This window comes from Ciconia boyciana, chromosome 2 (genome assembly GCF_034638445.1).
Source record: "Ciconia boyciana chromosome 2, ASM3463844v1, whole genome shotgun sequence".
Lineage (NCBI taxonomy): Eukaryota > Metazoa > Chordata > Aves > Ciconiiformes > Ciconiidae > Ciconia > Ciconia boyciana.
The window spans coordinates 90,817,834-90,838,745 of NC_132935.1; the positions used below are offsets into that span (position 1 = coordinate 90,817,834).

General features: G+C 43.9%; 1 protein-coding gene across 1 annotated transcript; it reads right to left on the reverse strand.

Annotated features, from left to right (window-relative positions):
* Positions 1-771: 771 nt before the first annotated feature.
* Positions 772-19,807, reverse strand: LOC140647923 (UPF0489 protein C5orf22 homolog). The gene is made up of 4 exons (XM_072853143.1): positions 19,672-19,807; positions 4,210-4,276; positions 3,468-3,607; positions 772-2,058 (listed from the first exon to the last, which is right to left on the reverse strand). Exons 2-4 carry the CDS (start codon positions 4,273-4,275, stop codon positions 1,926-1,928), a joined length of 339 nt encoding a protein of 112 aa, XP_072709244.1. The 5' UTR covers position 4,276; positions 19,672-19,807; the 3' UTR covers positions 772-1,925.
* Positions 19,808-20,912: the final 1,105 nt, after the last annotated feature.

Here is a 20,912-nt window from a genome sequence, read left to right on the forward strand (position 1 = left end):
GCAGGGAAACACCCGCCCCACCGGGGTCTCTCCCGGGGCCGCAGGGGCCTCTCTGCCGGGGCGCCTGGAGCAGCTCCTGCCCTCCTCCTGCTCTCCCCTCGGGGCTCGCAGGGCTGTTTCTCACCCCGTTTCCCTCAGCCCCGGCTGCCGGGCAGCGTTTTGCCCTTCCTTCCCCAGGCTTTCCCCGAGGCGCCCGCCCGTGGCTGAGGGACTCAGCTGTGCCCTGCGGTGGGGCCGCTGGAGCCGGCTGGAACCGGCTGTGTCCGGCACGGGGCAGCCCCGGCCGCTCCTCACAGGGGCCGTCCCTCCGGGCCGCCCCTCCAGACCGCACTGCTGCCGCTGCTGCCGCCAGCACCTGGGCACCTGCACCCGGTACAAGGTGATGTGCTGCAATTCCTCTGTTTTGGGACGCGGAAGCAGAGCATCAGTTAGGCAGGCAGAAGTGTGCTGTCGTACCCTGCGCACTTCTCTTCCTGGGGCTAAGGGAATTCTCCACGGCGCAGGAGCACCCCTGGCACCCTTGATCCAATGTTTTTTTTGTTTTCTAGAAAAACCAATTGTGTTCAAAAGGCCAGCAAAGAGCAGCTCTTACTTTAAAAAAGCCAAAAAACTTTACACAAGCAGTACGTGATCTGACTCCCCTTAGTTTCTGTATGCAATGTATGGCTGTTTATAATTTATGACGTATGGAGGATCTTGGATCCAAGGCTAGCCATGACTTTGTGACAGAATGCATAAGCACAAAGAAAATGGGTCCATGGTCATGGAATTTATTCTACTGGAAGAATTATTTTAAAATAATTACATATTTACAATCTATAGTATAGTCATTTATCTCAACAGCAGGAGTAGTAAAAAACTGTAGAAGTGCCCAAAGGCTCTGTAGAGCAAATACTAATGTTAATAAATGAACTTAACTATTTCAGAAGAAATTACAAGCAAAATTTATTCATAATAAAAAACAATATAGTAGGTGGTATTTTTCCCATTTCAGTTTCATTCCCAAATAAATCCTGTGGGTTTTTGTTCCTCTGGGAGTGGCAGTTTTCTCTAGAACCAGATTGCTTCCTAAATTAAGTGGTTCTAAAACTGTTGTTTTCCAAATAGCAATACTGAAATAAGTGAAAACCTGGTTCAGAAGGTTGTGCTGCTGACTTCAGTGAAGTTAAATCTGTGTTTCTGAAGAAAACATCAGTTCCTTAGGGGATGGAACAGATAAAAGCATGCACATGCACACATACTTTTTATCCTCAAAAGTATGTAAAAATGAAAATACCAAGCCAATGTCTGTACAGTAGGGATATTATCTTAGTCACCAGTGAAATACTCTAAGGCGAAATAAGACAATATTAATGCAATGGAGTATAAATATAAATGATATTCTGTGGATGGGGCAGAACCCATAAGCTGCTCTAGAGAAATGACAGGGGGATGCCTGGTCATCTCTAGCAGAGGAGTTAAGAAAGATCACTATGTAAACCTAATGCCTTAATGACATTATTGAGATAATTTTTTAGAAGGTACAATGCAACTCCAGAACATGTCTGTTACTCACCAAACTCCATCAAAAAAAGTTTAATTACATAAAAGAAATCAATTTATTTTAAGAAGTTATATGTATAATTTTTTTTTTATTTTTACAGACACTTAAAGAACTCAGGTGAAAGAAATTCATTTTATGGACAAAAAATTTTAAGCAGCAAGACAGTAAAACTAATAATCACAGAACTAATCTGAACAAAGCCAAACAGGTAACAGTTCAGATGCAGCTGAGTTGGAGAAAGCAATGCAACTCAAAACTAGCTCTTAGTCAGCTTGGGTTCTAGTGCCACCTGCTGAAATAACAGTATTTTTCCCCTTGCAGCCATCGCTAATACGCCATTTAAACTAATCCACTGCATTAGAGGGCAATACATGAAGAAAGGTCACAAAGAAGATGAGGTGCTTGAGTAATCTAAGTGCACATCCAGAGTGCCATACACCGAACCTAGTAAATTGAGAACCTTCTCTTGAATGATGTCAACCTGCTCTGAAGGGCAATAGTCATCCAAACTTGATCTGTAACAAGGAATTGAAAAAAGCGTGAGCGAGTACAGATATCACCACCTTCACCACATTTTATATTCTTGTAGTGCTCTGTGTCTAGGCTGAAGCTGCTTTCAAACCGTGGTGAGTTCTGCCTGCCAGTATCCCTTCAAAGCGTAGTGCTGTGCTTCTCCTCACTACTTTCAACGGTAACAGTTTGCTTCAAGTTGAATAGAACGTCTGGAGCAGATTAGGAATGTGACCTATTCATCCTTCCAGTTCAACTTTCTTCCTGACTCTGACACAGAACATGCTGGCAGTCAAAGTTCAAGCAAATGATCTAATTAAAGGACTGGTGGGAAGTTAAGATTGAAAAATTCTAATGCTACCAGTAAAATAGGTAGGAAAACTTGAAAAACAAATCTTCACGGTCCCTGGGATGTAACATCATTTACAGTATCTATTAATGAACTGCAGACAGATACTAGTAAAAAAGCAGAGCTGACACGTCTTGGATTTTATCATTTACGTAGATCTGTCAAGATCCACGTAAATGATTCTGTATTTTCTCTGCAACAGTGGGTGATTACCCTGCAGCTGGCACAGGAAATACAGCTTTCTTGTATTGTAGGTATTAGGCATACTATTTCGTGTTGACAAAAACAGTTTCATGTCAGCTTCTGCTATTGTTGCCTGCCCTTTAAGGAAACACTTAGTATTTTTGAAGTTATTAAATTACAACAATTTGTCAACAGATACACTGTGGTCTTCAAATTAAGTTTTCCCAAGACAGATCCCTGGTTCTCCCAAGTCCCTGGCCTCAAACTCCATCCTGTTCTCCCTTACAGTCCTGGAAGCATAACTTTTACCCCACAGAAAGCTTTACTAGAGCTTTCTAGAGTATAAATCCCTTTCAGCCTCCTAGATGAAAGCCGCTTCCATCAGAAGTTTCACGGAAAACAGAAATCCTATCTCTAGTACCATGAATGCTAGAACAAGAAAAGAGTAAGGAAGGTGTGATTTCAGCCCATGCAGGCTTGTGCAAGCTAGCTTTGCTCTAACTAGCACGAGTAATAAGAGTAGTGGAGATGTATGAACCCCAGTGACAGCTATCAATCTCAACACACACAAGGCCTCATCATGGGCTTTATATAGCCTGTGCTGAAGCTCATTAAGTCGTCATGTTTTCGCTGCTTTTGAAATCTGTGCTAGCTACTCTAAAGCCCAGTAAAACTGGCCATCGGCGCAGAACCTTCCCGTAGCTGTGTAGATACTGTCACTGCCTTATGATCAACATTTTCAAATGTCAGTTTTCACTACACTGTAAGGCTTCCACTTTAAGACAGAATTTAAGAAGTGCCAACCAACCAGTGCTATATTGATCGAATCACTTAGCTTCATAAGCACAATCGGAGCGTTTTAAAGTATCTACATAGTCTTACCGAGCAACTGTCACAAGTGTGGGCTTAGGCATATCTTTTAGTAGAACTTTAATGGATTGTATGAGGCCTTCGATCTCCTCTTCAGTGCTAACATGGTGAGGAAGCTCCATATAATCACAGGTCAGACCAGCCTGATGGACCTACATGTAAATGAAACGAGATTTAATTTCTGTTGATGAATTATTGATACAGCTTATCTGTGTAAAAAGTCTCCAAGATACCATTCCTAGCCCAAGAGGTAACTTACACCTCTTCAGGCAGTAAGAGTTGGGTTTTTTCCCCAATTTGTTCTTTAAACAAAAAGAATAAAATTCTGGAGGTTGTATGGATTGTTTCATTATCTCCATTACACTGTACCTCTCCTATGAATTCAGAGTATGCTGCAGCCCTTGAAGGTGATAGGTCTGATCTTTCAGAAATAGGTACCTCAAGTTCTATAAAGTGTATCAACAGACCCTGGTGAAATGAAACCTTCCTTCACAGGAAGCAGCCTGAGACGTCACAGTCCTGCAAGATCCCATTAATGTTGCCTAAATATAGACAAGCAGAGTAGAATTTCAGAAGCTTTAAAAAGAAAAGCTGACCTAAGTAATAAGACATTAAAAAAAAAGGAAAACTACTAAAATCTCACAAAGTCCTGAATCAAGAAGCAAGTCTGAAATGAAGCATGAACTTTTCCCTCCCTGTTGAAGCTATGCTTTTGAAATCTGTCTACTTCCTGCTCTTTCACCTGGTCACCTACCATTTCATAGTCTGGGCTTTCCATCCTGGTTTTCAAACTGTGAACTAGTTGAACAAGTGGCTTCATTCTGGAGTTAAAACAAAACCAAAACTTGTTACATAAACAGTTGGAAACATATATTTACCTTACGTGGTTTAAAAAAAAAAAAAAAGAAAAGAAAGAGAGAGAGAGAGAAAAGAAGAAAGTAGAAGTTCTCATGGCCTAGGATTTGAAAATGAAATGTGCCCCTCCATGTCATCTTGCACCTAAGAACAATGGAAATTACCAGTCTTATTGTACTGTTTCACCAGGTCTTTCTGAGAAAGCCCCTATACTCATACCTGCCTCTGGCAAGACCTCTTTGCACTTCTTTTAGGGCAGACCTGGAGCAAAGCTGTTGTAGCTCAAAGTCATATGAACTTGATAGGAAATGCTTGTGGTCACTGTTACACAGGTCTGGCAGTAACTGCTGCATTTGACGGGGAAAACGAGTGGTTTTCCTATCAAGGGAAAGCTCGGACTTTTGCTGTTTCTTTTCAGCTGAAAACATTTAGTTTAAAAGCATAGTGGATGCTGCTGAGATGTTTTGTGGACGCTGTTGCTCAGGTACAGCCTTTCCTTCACTTCCATTTTCCCACTGAAAGCAGAACCTTCGGGAGCACCAAAGAAGTCCTTCTCCGTATCCTCCATCGTTTGTTGCTTTTTTGAGAGCTCTGCTTCACACAGATCACTAAATTTTTACTCACCAAACGTGCCTCCCTCCACAGACAACAGAATCTGCATGAAGCTGTGCAAGGCTGATCTTGGAAGGCTTACCGTGGCACTGAAGAGAGCAGACTGCCTTTTCTTTTGTTTTGTCTGACTCTTTCTCCTCTAGAACTAAAGGAAAAATGGTAGCCTTGCATAGATCCTACCCAGCCTCTCTCCTTTTCTGTTAGCAAAGTGCTGGGCTAATCAGTTCCCAAACTACCGTTTGCATTTTAAGCCATTTCGAAATCTCCTACCCAGGATATGAAGCCCACTTCTGTAGGGTCTCTTCATCGTCATTGTCACACAAATCTGCAAATGCTGCTTCCAGATCTTCTAGCTGATTAAAACATCAATTCAACTCCTTACAGGATTCAACAGATAAAAGCATGCATCACTGGTACTATAGTCCTTTCTTCGTTGCCTTCCTCCCCCACCAAACATGCACACACCTCCACAGCCATATGTGAAAACTACTAAATAAGACAGAGGAAGACTGACCTTTAAAATCACCTCTTTACCACTCTCCTACTGAAAACAGACCCTGAGGATGCAGCTATTTCCCCACGTGGAGGTGGCCTATGACATGAGGGTGACTTGCAATAGAGCAGGCTCTAATCCCTTACCTGGCCATCCAGAAACTTGCCTCTCCTACACGGCCAGCCTGAAGATGACACTATCAGTCTTTAGCCACCTTCAGTTTAGAAATTGCACTTTTATCAAAGAGGTTGTAGAAGCCCAGCAGTTTATTAAGGCAAGTGATGATAAGGTTTTGCAGGCTGCCCTGAACCAGGCATCTTGGCATGGAAATAGTACAGTTGTAGTGGGGTGAGCTGAGGTCCTTACTGCTCCCTCTGTATTCCAACCAGGTTGCTGCACTCCAGGCGCCATATTTCCTGAAGCCAGATTTGGCACTTCACATCTCTATTAGTGTTAATTCCTAGGGCACACAGACATTTCCTGGAGATTCTTTTTTCCTTTCTTCAAGGGTGGTTTTACCGCATTTCCACGTGTCAGTTGCCTCAGTCACTGAGGTGAACAGCTCTGGTGCTGACACTATCCTCAGCGGAGCGCTCTAGCGCAGTGCACAGGGAGGTTTCCTGAACCAGGAAAATCTCGGGGGGAGTGGAGAGATCTGCCAGGAGCCCGCAGCTCGCGTGACAGCAGCGGGGCCAGGAGTAACCACAGCCAAGCCACTGCACCTATAAAAGAAACCCCTGGGGAACACTAGTGACCAGGGCATGGCACGGCAGCCAGGGCAGGGCATGTCAGTTCACGCAGGAAGGGCGCTGTAACTCTGCCAGCTCGATTAGGGAGCAATGGTGTCTACCCAGAAGAAGGCTATGTCCTTGACTGACACAGCTTCCAGACAGAGCTCCGATGGGAACATGCTGACACCCCGGTGTCAGGCTGCAGGGTGTGCCCTGCTCTTGAGGAAGTACCAGACAGCAGCAGTGGGCACACCTGTGGGAGTTACGCCCAGGTAGACGAACTCCTCCACTTAGTGACAGTGCTCCAGGAGGAGGTGAGTAGGTTGAGGAGTATCAGGGAGCCTGAGAAAGAGACTGGCTACTGAATCTGCACCCTACCATCCCTGGGACAGACCTGTCAGGCACATGATATGGAGGATTCCCTATCCTCTCTCCACCCGGCAGAATGCAGTGACTTAAGGCATAGGAGGCAATGGTGACAAGTTCCTGTCCAGTGCAGCAGGCAAATCTCCTCCATGACTACTCCACCTTCCCAGGTGCCCTTGCATAATAGGTACGACGCTCTGTAAGTGGAAGCAAACAATGATGAGGATGATGGTCCATCTAGGCTGGAGGTGTCGCCAAGGTTAAGTTGGCCTACGCCCCATTTCAAAACCACTTCCACAAAGAATGAAAGACGGGTCATTGACATAGGAGACTCTCTTCTGCGGGGAACAGAACACCCAATATGCCGACCGGACCCACTTCTTAGGGAAGTCTGCTGCCTCCCTGGGGCCTGAGTTAAAGATGTTACAAGAAAACTTCCTACACTGGTACAGCACTCAGATTATTATCCATTATTGGTCTTCCATGTAGGCAGCGATGAAGTTGCAATAAGAAGTCCAAGGGTGATCAAAAGAGACTTCAGGGCCTTGGGACAACAGGTTAAGGGATCAAGAGCACAAGTAGTGTTTCTCTCTCTCCTTTCAGTCGCAGCGAATGATGTTGGAAGAAACAGGAAGACCCAGCAGACCATGGCTCTGTGGCTGGTGACACCAGTAGAATTTTGGGGTTTTTGATCACAGGTTGGTCTACATGACACCATGCCTGTGGGTGACAGATGGGAGTACACCTTTCTCAAAGGGGGAAAAGGATCTTTGTGCAAGAGTTACCAGGGCTCATTGAAAGAGCTTTAAACTAGATTTGGAGGGGGAAAGTGATAAAACCAGGCTCGCTAGTGGTAAGCCATGGTGTGGCATGCCAATGTTTGAGGGACAGAGTGCTAGTGAGCACACTTTGCTTCACAGTGTGCTGAGTACACTTGAGCACATTTGAATTGTCTTTATATTAAGACGCACAGCATGAGGAATAAACAGGAGGAGCTAGAAGCTTTAGCCCAGTCCCAGAGCTACGACATCATTGGCATTAGCAAAACCTGGTGGGATGAGTCCTGTGACTGATGTGCTCTGATGGATGGTTATAGGCTCTTCACCAGGGATAGGCATGGCAGGCGTGGCAGGGGGTTGGCGCTTAAGGGAGGGGTTGGATTGTATGGTGCTGGCAGTTGGTGAAGACAAGGTTGAAAACTCTGGGTAAGGATGAAGGGGAAAGCAAATAAAGCGGATGTTGTTGTGGGAGTCTACTATCATCCACCCAGCCAGGACCAAAACATCAATGAATTATTCTATAAGGAGTTAAGTGATATCTCTAGATCAGCTGCCCCTGTCCTTATGGGTGATTTTAACTTCCCGGACATCAGCTGGGAATATTATATAGCGGACACAAACAGGTCCAGGAAATTCCTGAAGCATGTTGAAGGTAACTTCTTGGTGCAGGTACTAAGGGAGCCAACTAGGAAAGGTGCCCTCCTAGATTTGTTGTTTGTAAACAGAGAGGGTCTCATGAGTGAAGTGGTGATTGGTGGCTGTCTTGGTCACAGTGACCGCAAAATGGTTGAGTTTCAAATTGTTGGTGATTGGAGGAAAACTGGCAGCAAAACTTTGACCCTGGCTATGGGGAGAGCAGACTTTGGGCTGCTGAAGGAGCTAGTTAGTAAGGTCCCCTGGGAATCTGCTTTTGAAGGTATTGAGGTCCATGAATGCTGGTCACTTTTCAAGAGCCATCTCTTAAGAGCGCAGGAGCAGGCACTTCCGAAGTGGCAGAAGTCATGCAAGCGGTGCAGAAGGGGCCGGCTTGGCTGAGCAGAGATCTTCTTGTAGAACTTAGGTGGAAAAGGAAAATGTATGGACATTGGAAGCAAGGACAGGCGACACAGGAGGCCTACAGAGATGCTGTTTGCCACTGTAGGGAGAAAATGTGTGTGGCCAAAGCTCGATTAGTGTTCAAGCTGGCCAGCACTGTGAAGGACAACAAAAAGGGCTTTTTTAAATATGTTAACAGCAAAAGGAGGACCAGAGATAACATTGGTCCATTACTTGATGAGGTCAGTCACCTCACATATAGGGACGTAGACAAAGCAGAGACGTTTAATGCCTTCTTTACCTCTGTCTTCAACACTGATAGTGGGCCCTGGGACCCCCGGAGCCCTGTGTTGGAAGACTGTGACTGGGGGAATGATAAACTCCCAGCTGACTCTGAACTTGTTCAAGACTTGCTGCTCCAGCTGGATGCACACAAGTGTATGGGGCCCAATGGGATTCATCCCAGGGTACTGAAAGACCTGGCCGATGTTATTGTGGGACCTCTCTCCAGTATTGTTCAATGGTCTTGGGAGTCTGGAGAGGTCCCAGTCGACTGGAAGCTGGCAAAAGTTGTCCCAATTTTCAAGAAGGGAAAGAAGGAAGACCCTGGTAATTACAGGCCCGTCAGTCTCACTTCAGTGCCTGGTAGAATTATGGAGAAGGTTATTCTGGGAGTTGTTGAAAAACACTTGAGAGACAATGCAGTCATTGGTCATAGCCAGCATGGGTCCACGAGGGGAAAGTCCTGCTTAACTAAGTTAATTTCCTTTTATGACAAGGTCACCCACCTCGCTGACCAAGGGAAGCCAGTAGATGTGGTGGTTTTGGATTTGAGCAAAGCTTTTGATGCTGTCTCTCACACTATCCTTCTGGACAAAATGTCCAGCGCACAGCTAGACAAGTCCATAATACGTTGGGTGAACAATTGGGTGATGGGTCGGGCTCAAAAAGTTACAGTAAATGGGGTTACCTCAGGCTGGCAACTAGTCACCAGTGGGGTTCCCCAGGGCTCAATTTTAGGGCCAGTGCTCTTTAATGTTTTTGTAAATGAGCTGGATGCAGGAATATAATGTACATTAAGTAAGTTTGCCAATGATAGTAAACTAGGAGGAGCTGTGGAATCCCTCGAGGGTAGAGAGGTCTTACAGAGAGATCTGGATAAACTAGAGAGCTGGGCAATCACCAACCATATGAAATTTTAAAAGAGCAAGTGCTGGATTCTCCACCTGGGACAGGGTAATCCTGGTTATATGTACAAAGTGGGGGATGAGAGGCTGGAGAGCAGCCCTGCAGAAAGAGATCTGGGGGTTTGGGTTGATGGCAAGTTGAATATGAGTCAACAGTGTGTCCTGGCAGCCAAAAGAGCCAACCATGTCCTGAGGTGCATCAAGCACAGCATAGCTAGCTGATTGAGGGAGGTGATTGTCCCACTCTACACTGCACTGGTGTGGCCCCACCTTGAGTGCTGTGTGCAGTTTTGGGTGCATCAATATAAGAAGGACATCACACTGTTAGACTGTGTCCAGAGGAGGGTGGCCAAGATGGTGAAAGGCAAGAATTACAAGGAGCAGCTGAGGTCACTTGGTTTGTTCATCTTGGAGAAGAGAAGGCTGAGGGGTGACCTCATGGCAGTCTACAACTTCCTCAAGGAGTGCAGTGGAGGGGGGAGGTGCTGATCTGCTCTCTCTGGTGACCAGTGATAGGACACAAGGAAATGGAATGAAGCTGCATCAGGGGGAGTTCAGACTGGACATTAGGAAAAAGTTCTATACCGAGAGGGTGGTCAGTCACTGGAACAGGCTCCCCAGGGAAGTGGTCACAGCACCAAGCCTGTCAGAGTTCAAAGAGCGTCTGAGCGATGCTCTTAGTCATATGGTTTAGTTTTAGGTAGTCCTGCGAGGCGCAGGGAGTTTGACTCGATGATCCTTATGGGTCCCTTCCAACTTGAGATATTCTGTGACTCTGCGATTCTGTGTGTCTGTGAAGCATGCAAAACCTTCCTTCCTAATGTTTCCTCAGTTTCTAACCCCATCACAGGACAAGTAGCAAGCTCAGGATGGGGTACTTGTGGCACCCATCTCCCCATGATGTGTCCTCACCTACTGGGTAGACAGAGGGATGAATTCAGTCTCTGAAGCTGATTCTTATTCTTTTGTCCTGGTTTCAGCTGGGATAGAGTTAATTTTCTTCCTAGTAGCTGGTATAGTGCTGTGTTTTGGATTTAGTATGAGAATAATGTTGATAGCACACTGATGTTTTAGTTGTTGCTAAGTAATGTTTACACTGGTCAAGGACTTTTCAGCTTCCCATGCTCTGCCAGGCGCACAAGAAGCTGGGAGGGAGCACAGCCAGGACAGCTGACCCAAACTGGCCAAAGGGATATGGTATTCCATACCATATGACATCATGCTCAGCATATGAGCTGGGGTGAGTTGGCCGGGGGGCAGGGACCACTGCTTGGGGACTGGCTGGGATTGGTCAGAGGGTGGTGAGCAATTGCATCATGTATCACTTGCTTTGTATATTGTATTTTTATTATTATTTTACTTTATTTTATTTCAATTATTAAACTGTTCTTATCTCAACTCACAAGTTTTCTCACTTTTACTCTTCCAATTCTCCATCCCAGCCAGGGGGTAGTGAGCAAGTGGCTGTGTGGTGCTTAGTTGCTGGCTAGGGTTAAACTTGAGATGTTCTTAATAGCTCCCTGAGAGTTAAAAAAGCTTTCAAAATGAAGCTATTGGATATTAAAATTACTGCCTGATGGAAAAAGACCTTTGATTTCAATCTTGTGTTACCCGACAGAAGGGCCTTTAGCTGATTCCCAGCCTGTTGAGGGGCAGTGGATCATGCTGGTCCTTCTCAGAAGATCTGACAAGAGGAATCTGCCCTCAGGTCAAGAAGGGTCTGCAACAGCTGGTACCTCCTGTGATGCTATTAGAGTCCAGGCAGAGCTCCAAAGTACACTTCTGGAGCATTTCTAAGCATATTGTGCAGTCTGTAGTACTCCCTTCTGCTGTCTTCAGGTCAGAAGCATTAAGGAAGGCCAACAAAGCAAAATTAACAGTGTCTCTATGTCCCTTTCTTGTCTGAGATTGGATGCTAAGTGAATTTGGCTGTATGGAAAAATTCTACCTGAAATTTCTGCCATTTGTGTCCTTCCTCCTACATAGCCACAAGAAAGATGAAAGTTCATTGCTGACATGTTATAAAAAAATTTACAGCTAGACTTGCCTTTTCAGGGATCAGATATTTTCCTTGCTGCAGAAACAGCTTTCTGCTGAAATGGAGTATATTCATTTCTCTCTGCAATCAGCACTGCACTAATTTCCACTCTCAGAAGCACCTGTCAGTAAGACAAGATAATTCTTATACCCATGAAAATTACCCTTCTCTAATAAAGTACAAGTGCAAACTCTCTGAGTACCCTGAAATTCATATTACAAAATGGTATACAAACAAATTCATTTTGGAGATGCTGTGATAAATTAATAGACAGGCTGCTGACCTGGGGAGAAAGGATTAACTCTTCATTTTTCCCCAAAGAGGACAGTGGGAAGGGAAACTCAGAGCTCATGTCCAGTCTGGAAGTAGGCATCCAGGGAGGCAATCATCCAGAAAGAGGACAGAACTGGTGAGAAGCAGGTGCTGCTGATGCTGAGCACCTTGCTGCCTGTGTTTCTGTCTGGAAAGACTTACTGGGATTCATCTGGAAAGGGCTGAATTTATAAACCAGCATACACTCCTGACGGATGCTCTATGCCAAATTAAAGTCTAGCTCAAGCTCCAGTTCAGGTTCATAGTTACACCTGGTCTGTTTATACCAGAGTTTCCTACAAATATGATATAATTTAATGTTTCTTTCACTTCCTTTGTGGCTATTTGTCTTTTGTGTGGACTGCAACCAGCCACCTTCAGGTTTGGCTGCTTTTTGCTTATATGATTATGCAATAGCCAGCTTGCAGGGCTTTAGAGGAAAGATGAGAAAGCAAACAAAACCTTCCCAAGAACCTGTCTGTCCATAGCGTTGATGAAAAACTGCCTGGTTCATCACCTGTTTAATTCAGGCTAGGGTGGGTGAAACTGAATTTGAGTCTGAGGGCTTAATTTTCATTATAACGTGTGTTGGTGACTTTTAAAGAACCTTTGCTGAGCCTGGCTCAATTTGCTTGTCATGAGATATCTGGAAACTACATAGCACATGGCTTTTAAAACATGTAATTTACTTGTCAAGAGTAAGTTTTTTACCGAAAAAGCATTCCTATCCAAACTTTATTCTGTCAGACAACAGGAACTCTATCTTCATTGGGTTTTTTTGGCCTGGCACAATGCAACATTTTCATCTTGCTTTCACTTACTGGCTACTTGCAGAAGGTCATACCTGTACTTTAAAATATATTTTTTAAATTCCCACTCCACCTTTCTCTGCAAGTCCCTCCAGGTGACACTTAATTTTTTGCCTAACTCCTGTAGCTTGTTTTACCACTTGAAGAACACATATAAGTGAGAAATTCCTCTGACCCACTTTACTGTGAACATATTAATGCAACACTTCACCAGTCAGGACCTTTGTCTGAACAAATGCAACGAGTACTTGAAGTAACAGTTTTCTTTATGGGGAATGTTTTCAGTGACCTAGATCCAGCTGTGTTTTTTCCTGTTTCTTGCAAGAGGATGTTGGTGCAATATAAGCTTTTACTTATCCCAATACCAATGGACACTTCTGCATTTAACATTTCACATATTTCATCCAGAAAATAAAAGAAAAAAATAAGGTGCATTGTAAAGAACTTCCTCAGTATAAAGGAAAAGGTTGTAATTAAATGAACTGGAAGTATGCGCTACTTACTTAAGTAAAACACTTAAGTAATACAGTTAAAAATATGTTATATCCTTGTGTTTGGAAAAATAAAATTATTAGAAACAAGCTTAAGCCATTTACTGTTTTGCACAGATACACTACTAAAGAAATCTGATCAGAATAGTGCTTTTAAACACCACCATGAAGGCACCAGGATTATAACTTATCAGTTTAAACAAAGAATACAATAACATTTTTTTGCAAGGAATGAGCAGCTGACAATTTTACGAGAAGAATGAATTTGATTTTAAATAGCACCTATGACAGCAGAGTGACTAATATGGGTATTCACTTCTCCATCAACCTCCAAAATTTGAGAACTTGTCCAAACCCTGGGCAGCATACAGAACAGCTCCTGAAATATCCAGGCTTTACTGCAGAAGAAGCAGTAATAATTAAATTATTGATAAAATTTGCCATGCTCTGCTCTGTATGAAGCCCCTTATCTGGGGCTTAGGATAACAGGGCAATGACTGACCACTCTAACACAATCACCAACGCGTAGACCGCAACCCTCTTAAAATGACCTGGAGATGTGCTGAGCTCCCTTGGTGCCCCAGCACATTCAAAGTCACAGGGGAAAAAGCACAACAACTCTGGGCTTACACCAGGGCTGGGGGACACCTGGCAATCCCTCATCCTGGCTGATATATACCACCATGCACTCAGGTCATCCCTGCCTCAGCTACCCCTCAGGCCCTTGGAAACATCAGCTACACCAGATTTTAGAGGTATTAAGATTTGAATCTTGCCAGGGAAATCTACCATTCTGTCAGGGTAGATTTCCAGCTTCAGAAGCAAAAAGAGTCAAGATTAACACTTTGGTGGTCTACACCTCCCATGGAGGGGCAGAGATTAAAGATCTCTGGGGAATGCAAGTTGTGCTTACTGGCAGAAACTCATTTAAAAGGGTAATAAAGGAGAGGGAACCCTTCTCTGCAGCTTGAGTGATGAGATTTTTAATTTGCCCTTTGCTTTGCTGTGTTTTGTGGAGGGTCTTTGCCAACTAAATGGAATAGCCCACCCCCAATTTGGTTATCACTGCAAAAACAGATTTCTGCATCTTCATCTGCTTTGTTTTTTTAAATTTTACCGTTACTCTTTTGCACGTACTTGACCTTAATCAAGACATTGCCAGGATGACTCTGGGAACAGAACTGAAAACATCCAGAAAGTTTTTATGTTTAGGAGTTCTCAAGATGTCTGCACGTCAAGATGGTTGTCTCCCTGGAAACATTAATCTTAGGCCTAGTATTTGCTCTGAGACTTTCATACCAGTTATAAATGATCTTTTGAGCACGTATTGATATTCTTTATTAATTGTAAATAGATAACCGACTTGGATTAATTAGCCTGGAACAGCAGCAGCGTATTACAATGAAGTGCAAGTTTGAGAATGTTGTGGGGTTTCTCTTACAATTAGAATTTAAATTACTGTTTAAAATGACACTTCATTTCCATTTTTATTCTTAAATCCATCAGCACTTATTTTCTTCTATGTTAAGAAATGGAATAAAACTGACATTTTTCAGCACTGCAGTAAAAAACCACTTTTTTCTCTTCTCTGAGACATCGACACAGGAGTCACCTAAGATGAACCTGTTTGCAGTAGAAGCCTTTTTTTTTTTCAGGTTTTAAGAAGGAGAGCCTTTTAAAACTGCTTTTATCCACTACTGCTTTGAAACACAGAATAGCTGGCCTTGCTTGAATATGATATTTCTGTTTTAAAATGTAGTATTTGGTGCAGCCTTATGAACTGGAGATAGGCAATGATTGCATTTGTGTCTATGCAGATGGAGGATTAGGTAACTCAGATGGAAAGCAACAGAGCCATCCAGAAATGGGCAATAATTTCTTGGACACACAAACTTTATAATAAGTCTTGCAAAGGAAGAGGTTTGGCTTCCTCTTTGACAGAGAATTAAAGCTGAACTAAATGGAGAGTTCAAGTTCAAAAGCAGAAGGTAACACCTGTGTTTTCTTTTGCTTTGTGTGGGTGCAAAAAGCAAGAATGCTCTAGGAAGTTTCGCTATTTCCTTCTGGCACAAATATGTTACATATGCTTAAGAAAATCTGAAGGAATGCAGAAGACTTTCTAAAGAGGAGGACACTGTAGATCAGCTGGCTTAAGCTACAGTAGCTGGGTATTAGTACTGAACCAGGACAAGCAATATGAATTCAATTTTCTTAGTATGCAGCAGTCGTAAGGGAACCAAGTGGTATCTCTTGACTAAAACTGTCACCTACTTCATCCATATTATCATCTTCATGTGCAAGAGGACACATTTTTAAAAACATACTTCTTGAGGGTAGATCTTATTTTTATGGATGCACACATGCCCCTGGAATCACCAAAGTGAAACTGAATTTTACAATTTTCTGTTGTTTTCAAACAACAGGAAAAAAAACAGCATATGAAGACATTCCACTCCATCCTGGGCTAGACACAGCCATCAGATTTCTGCCTGAAGAAGGAGAGGTCTATTAAAACCCTGGAAAGGCTGGAATCCCAGTTCGTGTAGGAACTCATCATGTGTAGTTAGCATTCACGTTTTGCTTGAGGAAACAGAAGGCTCTAGAAGGAGTCAAAAGTCACCCTAAGGGTGAACAAACATTTAATACTCTGCTAGTTTTGCCATACTGTAATAGGCAATGATCCTAATAAGACTTGCAAGTAATAGGCTTTGAATTAGCTATTATTGGTTAGAAGAGTGGTCTTAGGGTTGGAGTGAAGGATGTCCAGAAAGAAACTCTAGAAGCTCAGACAGCAAGTCAAGCCTAATCCAGTCCCTGGGTTAGGAACTGCACTGAAGACAATTCTCTGTCTTTAAAAAAAAAAACCAAAAACAAAACCAAACTCAAAACTCACTTGCATCCCACACTGGGATGAAACGAAGACTTTTCAACTTTGTGCAGCTTAGCATTAGATTCATCACTCACCACTATCCTTTGTACAGACACTTCCTATGTCATCCAAAAGTGATGTTTGGAAAAGTAAATCATCTTGCTTTGTGGTTCTATGCAGCTCAGAGCATCTAAACAGCTAGCCATCCTCTTGTGACCCTCCAATTCCTGGAGCTCCATGAGCTGCAAGTTGTTTCCTGAACTGAGGAATCCTTCCTGACCGTGGAGATATTTGTTATGGTCACTAGGTGGAGCAATAAATGCATCATTTGAAAGCTGCTTGGAGGGCTCGAAGTAAGGTGGAAGAAACCTGGAATCTTTGCAATTTCATTATCCCCTGACTAAACTCTGGTCATGAAAAAGCAATGGGATAATTCCCTCCTGGGTATTCAAGGATTTTCTATTTTATTGAAAGCTCAGCACTACTTTTTACCATTTTAATAGGTGATGCATCTCCAAAAAAACTTGCAAAGAAATAGGATAGTTCCAAGTAATATAAGAAAATATGAAGGATGCACTGACAAAGTATCCTAAGGTACCTAATTTTTAAGGAAAAAAACCTCCTAATCTTATGACTATGGTTTTTTAGTAACAATTTTGATTCAAGCATGGTATAGATATTTTCCCTGTAAAGGTACAGGGCCTACAGTAATGCACTGGATAAAAGTCTTAAGACTGTAAATACTACCATTACAGTACATGGATGTCTTCAATAAAATTCCCATTTGTTTCTTATGTCCTCATGTATCTGTCTTTAGTTATGTCTGGATATTTCTTTTTTGAAATCACTGGTAGCATCTCTCAACTGGAGCACACTGCGTGAGTCAGCACATACAGGACGCAGGAACAAACACCAAGCCACGGATGAAATGCAAAGAGTAAATTTATTTTCATTATCTCGCCAACTGGGGGATCCCCGAAGCAGCATGCAGGCAGAGGCACGCAAGCAGGGATGCAGGCACCGCTGGGCTCAGTCCATGCTAGAGAATTGCCAACCCTGCTGTTTTGCTAATAGACCTCTAAAAATTCCCTTAACTCTTTCAGGGTGTAAGTATGTGTGATCTGGACTCTCCCATCCACTTGTTCCTGCTGCCCCCTCATTTGTATGAGGGGTCGTGCCTCCACCGCCTCCCTGCCTTCTAAATCTGACTCAAACTCAGCCTTGGAGTCTGAGGATTCACTCCAGATATTTCCATCCCATTTGTCGGGATCCCACGAAGGTTTTGTGGTGAGAGCATGAACTTGGGAAACTGAAACCTTACTTTTTCTATGTCTGTCCCTTTGTTTATTAAGTATATGGGCTACTAACCACTCTACAGTACCTTGCAGTCCATGGCACTGCTCCGCTTGAGTAGTAGTTACTTCTTGCGCAATCGCCTTTGCATCTTATAAAGTCCTGACTTCCCTTTCCAACTCTCTCATTTTACTCTGTAGTGCTACAACATCATGATTGAGAGCTCTGAGATTGGTAGCTAATAACCATCCCAATCTCCCTGCTAACTTGTGAGAAGACTCTGATGCCACTTTCCATGGCAATCCGTGCATAGCCATTTCAATTGTCTGGGGGGTAACCACCGCCCCATCATCTATTTCAGGCCATGCTTCCGGCAGAGCCAATGTAGCCAGGAAAATGGCCACAGGGGTCCAGTGGTCAGTACTGGGCCATCCCAGAATATGGGGAGTCACCATCATGGCCTCCTCAGTCCTGACTTTTTTGCCAGCCATGGCATAGCTCTTCCTGGATCCTGCCGACTATGCCGAATGTGTGAGTCAGGACAGACAGGATGCAGGAACAGCCACAAAACCACGGATGAAATGCAAAGAGTAAACTTATTTTTGTTACCTCGCCAACTGGGGGATCCTCTAGCATGGACCGAGCTCAGCAGTGGCTGCGTCCCCGCTTGTGTGCCTCTGCCTGGGTGCTACATCGGGGATCCCCGGTTGGCGAGGTAACGAAAATAAATTTACTCTTTGCATTTCATCCGTGTTTTTGCGGTTGTTCCTGCGTCCTGTCTGTGCTGACTCACACACACACACATTCACTATGGTTCTGCAGAATTAAATCATGAATTGTCTATGTGTTAGCCAAGTTATTTGTCCCTTTCAGGCACAGTTTTTGTTCATGAATGTCAAATTGGTATCATCTGAAATCTATGACTAACACAGACTGTGCAATATGTTCCGGAAAATGCCAGTCTTACATAATTATAGAGAAAATTTCTACATTAAGAGGACATTTGCAAGGTTGTTTTCAAATTTGGCAAAAAGTAAACTAAACCAGAAACAGATATCTCTGTTTCTCGCTTCTGCTGGATATGGCTTATTTATTGACCACATGTACAAATCCTCCGTTACCTGTGTCTGCCTCAATTTCCTCTCAGCTTATTTCGATATCTGTTATGCAGAGCAAGACCATGAAATTGTAATGCATAACACCTCTAGTCAGTGCTGTAAGGATGGGACATGGAGGCCCATTAGAAATAAACTCACTTGGGGATATCGGCATAGCAGTGCTGTATAAAACAGCAGCTCCACATTGTCTCTTGTAGCTAGATGCCCTTGCCAGCCCTGCTGCTCCCTTTGGCACCACTGAGGAGTGAGGATGCCCACTTTGGAGGGCATTTACAGGTATTCCTCAGCAGCAGAGGTATGCAGAGATAGCTCTATCTTAATTGTGGCTCAGCTTCCAAGATGAACCATCAGCCTGAGCATATTGGTACAAGCAGTAAAACTATCACGCATTTGTGTGCGATACAAAATAGGGTCTTAAACCAGATATACTGAGCAGTGACTGACTTCTCTGTGCATCACCAGCTCTCCACCCCAGCCACACTGCAGTTTCCATGCTTGTCACTGTGGAATGAAATGAGCTTTTTCAGGAAAAATGGACGGGGGATGAGTCAGATGGCTGAGGTTACCGTGCCCTCTGTTAGCATTTCTTCCCCTCATTGCAGGCTTTCTGTCTCTGTCTCTGGCAGCTCTGTCCTTTGCCTTCCCATGATGACTGCATTGTGAGTCAATCTCCCTAGCCACGGACAGAGCTGGACTGTAGGGGTCAGAGAGTCAACTGCATGAACATTTTCCTCCTGCTGCCACTGTTGAGGAAGAAAATCACTCTCCAGCAAGGTCAGTCTTGGGGGAAGAGACCCATTTCTAGGAGACCCAGGATAACAGTCCTGTCTCCTTATGCCTCCAGTGGGCAGCACCTGGAAGGGTCCCTCCTGGCCTGCCTGATGGCCCCTGCTGGCCCTATTAGTGGCACAAACCCTTTGCATGTCCCATCCACTCTCAGGAGGGAAGATGAGAGGAAACACATCCGTTTTCTGCCTTCAGCTTTCAGTATCCCTGGCAGGAGGAACTCCTCTGTCCCCACAGCGGAGCTGCAGCTCCGACACCCCGATACAGATGGGAGGTCAGGGACCCAGCAAACCGAGTCCCAGCTCCTGCTTTTGCACAGACCTCCCTCACCCTCATCAGCTTCAGCCGCAGACCCATCTCAGGAGAGAGGCAGTCTGGCTAGGTCCACAACGACCACAGGGGAGTACTGTAACGTGCCTGCAAAGGCAGATTAATTCCTTACCTTTCTTTCAGTCTGTGGGTCCCTGGCTGCTCCGCTTCTCTGTCACAAGCACAGCTTGCGAAGGTGCTGGATCTCTTTGCTGATGCCCACCTCCCCGCAGCCTTACAGAGACTCCCACCTCCCTCCTCTCTCAGATAAGGAAACTCTCTTCTGCAAGGAAAAGCTGCTGCTCACCATATCCCCAAACATTCAAGAAATGGCTCTGGTCTGAATTTTCATCTGGTTCTGTTTTGTGGTTGGTTTTTTTTTTACAGTTTAATGACAATTCATTTTGGACATACATAATTTCAAATAGGGATATTTAGCTCTCTCAAGGAAGGAGCCACCTCACTAGAGAGAGACAAATCATTCCAGCCTTCCCTCGCTAAATGCTAGTTACATATTTTCAGCAGTTTCCATAAATGTCCTAATGGTTTTGCATATTTTCTACCACAGGGGACTGCATTGTCTGCTAGGGAGCTTTCTTATGGGATTGCTTACCTTTAGCAGAATCATTAGTGTATAATTTTACTAAAGGCCCTTGACAAAACAAAGAACAATAATATTACATTTGTGTTTGTCTCTCACTACATTACAGAATGAGGTCTGTTATGTGCAAACTTAGGGCTAGACCTCCTAAAACAGGTCTAACACGTCCGTCCCTCACCTGCCCTAAGTGATATTAATCTTAGATTTATTCAATGTACAGTGTCAGTCAGTCAGAAAACATCTCACAGCAGTGTTATTAATATGAAGCTGAGATAATATGCTGAATATCACTGTACTGTGTTCTGTTCTAATGATTATGTCCTTTGTACTCTGCTTGCTACCCAGCATCTCTTCCAGCCGTTCTTGTTACTGCCATAAACATGTTTTGGAAAACACGAATTTAATAAGACTCCAAGGTGTATGAAAGCCTTTTGGAACACTCTGCTCCGCACAAGGTGGTCCTTCCCTGCCGCTTGATTTTGCTCAGCTCTGAACACTAATGTTCAAGCTAACTCAATGCATCAAAGCCTGCCTTGGGGCTTTCTTCTCTTTACTTCAGCTTTATTTATTTTTTCACTTAAAGATAGTACAGGTCACCAGCTACCCAATTCCTGTTAACACTGAATTTCTGTTATCATCTGTGTAATTCCAATTGCCCGAACTTGAATGCCCCCTTGTTCCAGGCAGCCCACTGCTACTCCAAGTCCCTCCCTACCTTGGCTCTAGGCTAATCATTAAACTGGGAGGTGTCTGCTCCTCCTCAGTCAGCACAC